Below are 9,524 nucleotides of genomic sequence, written 5' to 3'. Positions count from 1 at the left end.
CAGAGGACCGACGGGGCGCTAGGGTCCTTTGAGGACCGGCCGGCGCCAATGGACATGGAGGCGATGCCTCTACCGCTGCCTTCGCCTTTGTGGATGAGGTTTGCCGTGGTGAAGCGGTTGCCGCACCGTTCAAGGTAGGTGTATTTTTGGCAGGGTCATAGTGCCTTCTGTTCGCCTTTTGGTCTCGTGCTGACCCTGTAGGTTATTTTTCCTTAGTCAGAAGCGGCCTGCGGATGAGCTTCCCTTGGCGCCCCTTAACGCACTCAAGGTGAGCCCTAGCTCCTCTACCCACTAGGTGGTGGAGGCACAAGCCGCTATCCAACACGGCACGGCGTCGGCGAGGGCCAACCCAAAGGAGTCGGCCGCCCAAGGAGGGGCTACCAAGGCGACCCCTACACAGACGAGGGAGGGAGTGCTTCCGCCCCGTGAGGGCGAGGCTCATGAGTCAGATGGGGCCGGCGTGCCCTTGGTTGCCGAGGCCCCCGGGGTCTCTAAGGCTGAGGCGATGGAGGCTAGGGCGCCCAAGACCGCCGAGACTACAGTGGCCGCGGTCGGTGTTTCTGCGTCCACCGAGGCCACGATGGCGGAGGCCGGAGCCCCCGAGACCGTCAAGGCCATAATTGCGGAGGCTGGAGCCCCTGAGATCACCAAGGCCATCGTGATGGCGGCAAGGCCGTCTGTCTAGGAGGCGGAGATGAAGGCGGCGGAGGCCTCAGTGGCGCCCTTGGTTCAGGGGCCGCCATTGTTGCGAGAGAGCGCCCGAGAGGCGGAGGTCTATCCAATCTCCTCCGACGATACTTCCCGGGCATGGGAGGTGGTCGACGCTGAGGAGGCCAGTGCCGTGGAATAGCCGGCGTCGATCTTGGATGAGGGAAGCTCGGCCCTCATGCGGACGCGACCCGAGCCTCGCGGGTGGGATCACCCGCGGGTACTGTGGCAGAGCCGGGATGACCCTGAGGGGGAGCCTCTGTTCGCCCTCGAGGACGCAGCCGAGGGTGGGCGCTGGGGCACCTTTGAGCAATACCACCAGCTGGCAGAGCGGTCGCTACGGATGGCCCTGTCCGTGGTGGCCGACGAACTGCCTAGAGTCACCCAGGTTCGTGTTTTCCTTTCTCACGCGATGTTGTCCTTTTCTGGTTTTGTTGCAATCAATGACCCCTGTTCTGCTTCCCCGGGAGCTTGAGACCTGGTCCCTCGGAAAGTCGATCTTTCTCCGGTGGGAGAAGGGTGTCTGGGACCAGCTTCAGCGGCAGAAGGGCCTTCTTGCCAGTGCCAACAAGCTCCTATCAGCGCTGAGCGCGGAGGTAGAGGACCTCTGCCTTCGTTGTGCCGATGCGAAGGTCGAGGCGGCCATGGCCCAAACGTAGCTCGCCCCTCTGGTGGCGTGGGTCAAGGAGTTGGAGGAGGAGCTCACCCACGCGGTCAGTGATCGGGATGCCTTCAGGGGCCGAGCCGTTGAAGCTACGGCCTCGGCCGTGGCTCTCGCGGGGCAGCTGGGGGTGGAACAGAGGGCGCACCAGCTGACGAAAGGTGCCTTGGATGAGGCCCTTGCTGCAGCTGAGGCCTCATGAACCGAGGCTGTGGTTTGGAGGGGGACAGTTGAGGGTGAGTTTTAGCCCCCTCATTTTGTTTTCTTTTCCTTATGTTCGCTCCCTAACTCCCTTGTGTGATGCAGAGCTGGGGAGTGAAGCTTCTAGGGAGGCTGAGGCTTCTCGGGTCGAGGCCCAGCGCTTGAAGGAGGAGACCAAGGCTTCCCGGGCCGAGGCCCTGCGCTGGAAGGAGAAAGCCGAGGCCTATCAGGTCGAGACCTGACGCTGGGAGCAGAAGGCCAAGGGTGAGTTCCGTGGCCTTTCGCCCCTAACTTAGGTTGTTTTTTCACTCGCTCGACCTCATTCCGTTTTCTATGGTGTAGAGTCAGAGGCGGAGGTTACTCGGGCAGCCGAGGCTTCTAGCGTGGTGCAGACGGTGCTCGAGACGAGATCGGGGAGCATGAGGCGCTGTAACGTGCCGCCCTTTCCGCCTGCGAGGCCTTGGAGGTCGAAGGTGTTCAGTCGGGCAGCTCCCTTAGGAGCCATTTGATTGCGCTGAGTAGCCAGATGCGCGAGCGGCTCCGAGGAGCGCTGCACATGGGTGTCAAGCGGGCGTTGGCCGTCATCTCTTTTCACTATGTCAGCATAGACCTCTCGGCCATCAGTGATGGGTATGTCCTGCCTAATGATGACGAGGAGGCCAATGCGGCGGTCACGAAGCTGATGGAGGCAGTGGAAGGCCCTGGCATGGTGCTGGCGACACTCTTCGAAGAGGAGGTGGTTCCTCCCCTACCATCCACCGGTGCTGAAGGCCCTAAGCCTTAATCTGGGCCCCGGGGGCTGTGTAAAAATAGAGTAGAAGTTATTTTTGTATCATAACGCTTGTGGCCATCGAGGCCTTTATTTTTGAAGTATTTGTGTTTCTTAGTTGTTTTTCTCATGTTTCCGAGCCTCTGCCCTCTGTTGCTCCTGATCAGATTTCGTTTGCAAAACACCCCCTTGGGGCCTAAGCCATCCCTTGGGCGAGAGGTAGTGAGGGAGTGTCATAGCCCAGAGGCATAGACCGTCTCGCGACTCTACCAGCCTCTTGCTTAGGAAACAGACTTTGGCCCGAGGGGTTTTTGCAAACGATTCGTCAGAGCATGCTAGAGTCTTGGCGTAGGAGTTTTTGCGAAAAAACGACTGAAGAATGGTGCATGGGACCTAGGGGGAGTCCCCCATCTAGCCCCCGAGGAGGCTTGGTTCTACCGAGGCATAGCCGAGTCTCCCTTGCCATGTTATTGTATTGCCGAGACCTACGATGGGCTCGGGGGGTTTCTCAAAAAATTAGACCAACTAAAGAACGCTTTTTAATTGTATTCCGAGAAACGATATATACAATGCTTGGAAATTTAAGGATAAAAGCGACGTAGCTGTTCTATGTTCCAAGCGTTGGTGAAGATTTTGCCCTTCGCGTTGGCCAGCTTGTAGGTCCCGGGCTTCAGTACTTGGGAGATGATGTACGGTCCTTCCCATGGTGGGGTCAGCTTGTGGCGGCCCTTATTGCTCTGTGCTAGCCTCAACACCAGGTCGCCTACCTTCAAGTCTCGGCCTCGGACACGCCGGGCCTAGTAACATCGTAGGCTCTGCTGGTATTTGGCCAAGTGTAGTAGCGCGATGTCTCGGGCTTCCTCCAGTTGATCGAGGGCGTCCTCTCGGGTGGTGCGGTTACTTTGTTCGTTATAGGCTTGTAGCCTCGGGGTACCATATTCCAAGTCAGTGGGGAGGATGGCCTCAGCCCCATAGACCAGGAAGAAAGGCGTGAACCCCATGGCTCGGCTTGGAGTGTTCCTCAGGCTCTAGATGACCGATGGGAGTTCGGCGAGCCATTTCTTGCCAAACTTTTTCAACCGGTTGTGAATCCTTGGCTTGAGGCCTTGTAGGATCATGCCATTGGCACGCTCTACTTGGTCGTTGGTCCTTGGGTGTCCTACGACCGACTAGGCCACACGGATGTGGCGGTTGTCGCAAAACGTCAGGAACTTTTTGCCAGTGAACTGTGTTCCATTGTCGGTGATGATGGTGTTGGGAACCCCAAACCTGTGGATGATGTCAGTGAAGAACAGCACTGCCTGCTCAGATTTGATTCGATTGATCGGACGAGCCTCAATCCATTTGGAGAACTTGTCGATTGATACCAGTAGATGGGTGTAGCCTCTAGGGGCCTTTTGTAGAGGCCCGACCATGTCGAGCCCCCATACAGCAAACGGCCACATGATGGGGATGGTTTGGAGGGCTAGGGTCAGGAGATGTGTTTGCCAAGCATAGTACTGACATCCTTCACAGGAGCGTACTAGCTTGGTGGCATCGGTGACCACCGTCGGCCAGTAGAACCCTTGGCGGAAAGCGTTCCCCATGAGCATTCGAGGCGCCGCATGGTGCCCGCAAGTGCCTGTGTGCAAGTCCCAAAGTAGGGCTCAGCCTGTCTCGGCAGTGATACATCGTTGGAGGACACCTGAGGGACTTCGTCTGTACAATTCATCATTGTAGAGGACGTAGGTCTTGGCTTGGCGCGCAAGCCGTCATGCTTCGGTCCTGTTGCCAGGAAGCTCCCCCCGATCAAGCCAATCAAGGAATGGGATTCGCCAATTCGTGTCCTGATCAGTCTGCGGAGGCTCGGTGTTGACTTCCATGACCTCAGGCTCGGTCGAGGGGGGTCTCAGCAGCAGAGGGGGCATCGAGCTTTGCCGTGGGTCCCATAGGTGGGCCCTCCTCTATCATCGAGGTGTAGTCAATGGAAGGTTTGTGGAGGTCTCTGGCGAAGACGTTCGGGGGGACCGAGGCCCGTGCCGAGGCCATCTTTGCCAGCTCGTCGACGGCCTTGTTGTACTTCTGCGTGACGTGGTTTAGTTCGAGGCTGTGGAACTTGTCTTCTAGGTGACGTACCAATTTGCAGTAAGCCTCCATTTTGGGGGCGAGGTAACTTGTCGGGTACCTTAGAACGGGGTACCCCAAGCAAACATCAAAGGGGTCACTTAAGTCCCATCAAAAAACAAAGCTAGAAGGTAAGCCGTGGGCCCCTCACCCGCCACGTCCGAGCCCACCAGGCCCTCCGCCTCGCCTCGAGCCTCATGCAGGAGGTCTCGGCGTCCTGACACAATCTCCGCCTCATGCGAGGCTCTCCACGGAAGGCCTCGGCAGGGGGTGCATTCTCTGTATCGCACGAGGCCTCTCACAGAAGGCCTCGGTAAGGAGTCTGATCTCCGTCTCGCATGAGGCTCCGCTCTCCATCTCGCGCGAGGCCTCATTCTTCGTATCGCGCAAGGCCAGCTTATCCATAGTCCATCGCCCCCACCTCAGCCGGTCTTCCCGACAGCACGTCATGTCTCATTAATACTTCAACGACTCCCGCAATCTCAGCCGGACGATGGCTCGACACCACAGAATGGCTGATGGGACCTGAGGTCGCATCAGCGCCATACCGGCTGGGACAGGGCACGGCGGGGATTACCGGCCACTGTGTTCTGATGTTGTGCCCACGATCAGCACCCACACTACACTGTATCCCACGATTCCTGCCTTGAAAACAACATCGCACGGACAACTTGGCTCAGGTCATCACCGCCTCCAAGCCGGTGCACTAGATCAGCCGCCCACTCGGGGCCTCAGCACTGTGCACCAAGGTCTCGGCTATCTCGGGGTTTGTGCCCACCGAGGCCCCCCACTGCGGTGCAGCCTCAGCACCGACCAAGCCTCGGCCTCGCGCATAGTCCGTCCATAGCGGCTTGCATGTCCACTGCCGCACCCACTCTGAGGCAGTCCCAGGGCTCCCACAACGCATAGGATTGGATGGGACTAGCACGCCGCCCCAGTGCTCCAAGGACGGACCACTTCGACGACCACGCCACCATAGGAACAGGCCACAGGGCTCGGACATGCCGCGCCTGTTGGCACGATGCTGCATAGTTAACACATGTACTGTCCTTGTCCTTCCTTCAACTATAAAAGGAGAGGACTTGGGCCACTTAGACAAGAGAGAAGAACACCTTGTAACACACACACGCACACATCCTAGCCGCCTGAGAGCAATGTCTCAAGTGGCCCACACGACACCTCACTGAGACCTAGGATCAGCTCCCTCTCTCACCCAGCTTGTAACCCCCAACTACAAGCACTTCGGTGCAAGGAATACAAGATCGATCTCTCAGACTGGACATAGGGCATCGATTGCTTGAACCAGTATAAACCTTGTGTCTCTTTGCATCACCATCCAGGATTAGGGGCATGCAGTTCACATTACTAGTTGGTTGAGGACCCTCTGGTCTGAAACACCGATAGTTGGCGCGCCAGGTAGGGGCCTCTGCGTGTCAGTTTCGTCATCCTAGCAAGTTTTGGATGGTAGACCCCATACAACCATTGCATCTTGGCATGGTGGTTTGGTTTGGGAGCCTAGAGTTCATGTCTCTAGGGCATGAGTACGACATGGTACTCCTCACTCCTCGAGCCCCACCAACCGACGATGAAGTCACGCACTGGTAGCCTAGGCGCAGGCGGCACTCGGGCAGCCGCTCTCACCGCGCTCTCCAGGCACGACGCAAGCAAAACCACCCTAACCCTACGCAAATCCAAGGCAGCATGCCGCTCCCCGCTGATATCCTATGACCAGCTGTTGGCACAGGGTCCCTGGCTAGGGACCTATCTAGCCTGAGCTTGGACAAAAGGAAAATTGCCAGTGGCACACGGTGATGCCCAGTCATCAAGCTTCGCTCCACCACTCCCTAAGGAGCCAATCCCGATGGAGCAGAGTCTGGCGATGGCACCATCCCCATACCCCATTGGGTTGAGAAATGCCATAGCCCCTTATGCTTACGCTTATGCTGCCGCTCACAAGGATCCCTCAGAACGCCGCCAGTGCTTCATTCTCGACCTGAGCACCCACGCCGACTCCTCGGAGGAGGACGAGGCATGGCCCGGAGTGGATTTCTCCGGACTCCACGACCCTAGGGCTATGCGCCAGTTCTTGGCCGCAAGTAACTACTGCTTAGGCTACTCCGACTCCGACGATGAGGGCACCTACGACCCCACTCGCGAGTGTTTCCACATTGGGCTCAGGATGCTGAGGGCGGGCGAGGAGGACGAGGGGGCAGGTATCCATTCCCCGCTTCACCTAGGTATAGGCGCCGCCACACCTTCGCGCATTGTCCTACCGGCAGCATGGAACGAGAACCTCGCTCCTGTGCGACCCCAACGCTCGGACCTAGAACAGCTCTATGAGCTCTAGGCCAAGGTCGAACAAGACCAACTTCTTCTATAGTAGCTTCGAGACTCTCTCGAATAGGAATAGCGAGGTCACGGTGAAGGCGGAGGAGCCCGACGGAGGGCCCGCGATGTGCATCACCGCATCCATGATGACGAAGGGAGTGAGCAACCCCCAGTCTTTAATCGCGCTAGCCAGAACATCGCGGCTGTGGCAATGCTGGTCCACACAATGCCTGAGCCTTCTACCACAGAGGGGCGGCGGGTCCACGGCGAGCTCTAGGATCTCCTAGAGACCACTGCGGTACAGCAAGCCGAAAGTTCCGCCTCTCGATGGCACGGGGGCGCCTCAAACTTGCCCGCAGCCCCGCCTCGGTAGGATAGGGAAGCCTCGGTTCATCCCGAGCCCGCTTGAGCACCGATAGCCCATAGGGCCCCTGCGCTTCTAGACCACCTCGGCAATCGACGTGAGGCGCAGGGAGACCATGAGGTGGTCAGCAAGCGATGATGGCACGACAACAAAGGGCCTACTTGGGGTTACCACCCGCACCGAGGCGGCCGCTATGATAGCGAGGAGGACCGCAGTCCTTCTCCTGAACCGCTAGGCCCTCGGGTCTTCAACAGGGCCATCCATGCTGCCCTTTTCCTGACCCAGTTTTGGCAACCAACCAATCTCGCAAAATATAGCAGCGAGACCAACCCCGAACTCTGGCTTGCCGATTACCGCCTGGCCTACCAGCTAGGTGGTGCAGATGATCACCTACTCATCATCCACAACCTCCCCTTGCTCTTGTCAGACTCAGCGCGAGCCTAGCTCGAGCACCTTCCTTCCTCACAAATCCATGACTGGCGTGACTTGGTTAGGATCTTCATCGGGAACTTCCTAGGAACATACATGCGCCCTGGGAACTCCTGGGACCTTAAAAGCTATCGCCAGAAGCCGGACGAGTCTCTCTGAGACTTCATCCAGCGCTTCTCCAAACAGTGCATCGAGTTGCCCAGCGTTGGCGACTCAGAGATCATCTAGGCTTTCCTCTCCGGCACCACCTGTCGAGACTTGGTTCGAGAGTTAGGTCGAAACGTACTGTGCTCAGCTGCCATGCTCCTCGACATCGCCACCAACTTCGCCTCGGGTGAGGAGGCTGTTGGAGCCATCTTCCCCAATAGCGACGCCAAGGGCAAGTAGAGGGATGAGGCCCCCGAGGCCTCGGCCTCCTGCCTCCCCAAGAGAAAGAAGAAGGGGCACCTAGGGAAGCAGGAGGTCTTGGGGACTGATCTGGTCGTGGCCACAGAGCGCAAGAATCCCCGAGGCTTCAAAGGCCCTAGGCCTTTCGATGATATGTTTAAGAAACCCTGCCCTTACCACTAAGGCCTGGTCAAGCACGCCCTTGAGGATTGCTCCATGCTACGGCATTACTACGCCAGGCTCAGGCCCCTCGGTGATGATGCCAAGCAGAAGGGCGCCGGCGACCGGGACAATGACAAGGATGACGGGTTCCCCAAGGTACGCAATGCCTTCATGATCTTCGGTGGACCCTCGGCATGCCTTACGGCGTGGCAGCGCAAGAGGGAACACCAAGAAGTCTTCTCAATCAAGGTGGCCACCCCCCGGTACCTCGACTGGTCTCGGGAGGCGATCACCTTCGATCGAGATGACCACCCTAACCATGTTCCGAATCTCAGGCAGTACCCACTGGTTGTCGACCTGATCATCGGCAACACCTGACTCTCCAAGGTGTTGATGGACGGAGGCAGCGGCCTCAACATCCTCTATGTCAATACCCTAGAGCTCTTGGAGATCGACCGGTCAAGGCTCTGAGGCAATGTCGCACCCATCCACGGCATCGTGCTAGGGAAGCGCACGCGACCCCTTGGGCGCATTGACCATCCCGTCTGCTTCAGCACCCCCTCCAACTACCGCAAGGAAGTCCTTACCTTCGAGGTAGTCGGGTTCGGGGGAGCCTACCACGCCATCCTAGGGCGGCCGTGCTCCGCCAAGTTAATGGCAGTCCCCAATTACACCTACCTCAAGCTCAAGATGCCAGGCCCCAGTGGTATCATCATGATTGAGTCCATGTACGAACATGCATACGACTGCGACATTGAGTGCATAACGTACGCCGAGGCTCTTGTGGAGGCCGAGACCCTCATCGCCCACCTCGACCAACTCAGTGGTGAGGCGCCCAACTCCAAGCATCATGCGGGGGCGTTCGAGCCCGTGAAGGCCATCAAACTCGTCCCGGTCGATCCCGCCTGCCCCGATGACCGAGCGCTGAGGATCAGTGCCACCCTCAACATCAAATAGGAAGTTGTGCTTGTCGACTTTCTCCGTGCAAATGCTGATATATTCGCATGGAGTCCCTCGGACATGCCGGGCATACCGAGGGAGGTCGTCGAGCATGCCCTGGACATTCAGGCCAAATCTAGACCGGTGAGGCAACGCCTATGCCGCTTTGATGAGGAAAAGCATAGAGCCATCAATGAGGAGATACAGAAACTCTTGGTGGTCGGGTTCATCAAAGAAGTGTCCCACCTAGAGTGGTTGGCTAACCCCGTGTTAGTCAAGAAGAAAAATTGGAAATGGAGGATGTGCGTGGACTACACCGGTTTGAACAAAGCCTGTCCAAAAGTCCCCTTTCCATTATCCCTAATTGATCAAATCATTGATTCCACTACAGGGTGCGAGACCCTGTCTTTCCTTGATGCGTATTCTGGTTACCATCAAATCAAGATGAAAGAGTCAGACCAGCTCACGACTTC

At 57.8% G+C, this 9,524-nt stretch overlaps 1 protein-coding gene across 1 annotated transcript; it reads left to right on the top strand.

Annotated features, from left to right (window-relative positions):
• Positions 1–7,863: 7,863 nt before the first annotated feature.
• LOC136537128 (uncharacterized) lies at positions 7,864–9,069 on the top strand. Its single transcript, XM_066529199.1, has 3 exons — positions 7,864–7,942; positions 8,135–8,268; positions 8,689–9,069. The coding sequence occupies exons 1-3, from the start codon at positions 7,864–7,866 to the stop codon at positions 9,067–9,069; spliced, it is 594 nt and encodes a 197-aa protein (XP_066385296.1).
• Positions 9,070–9,524: the final 455 nt, after the last annotated feature.

Source organism: Miscanthus floridulus, chromosome 2 (assembly GCF_019320115.1).
Source record: "Miscanthus floridulus cultivar M001 chromosome 2, ASM1932011v1, whole genome shotgun sequence".
In the NCBI taxonomy this organism is placed as follows: Eukaryota; Viridiplantae; Streptophyta; class Magnoliopsida; order Poales; family Poaceae; genus Miscanthus; species Miscanthus floridulus.
This window is presented reverse-complemented; position numbering and strand designations above follow the sequence as displayed.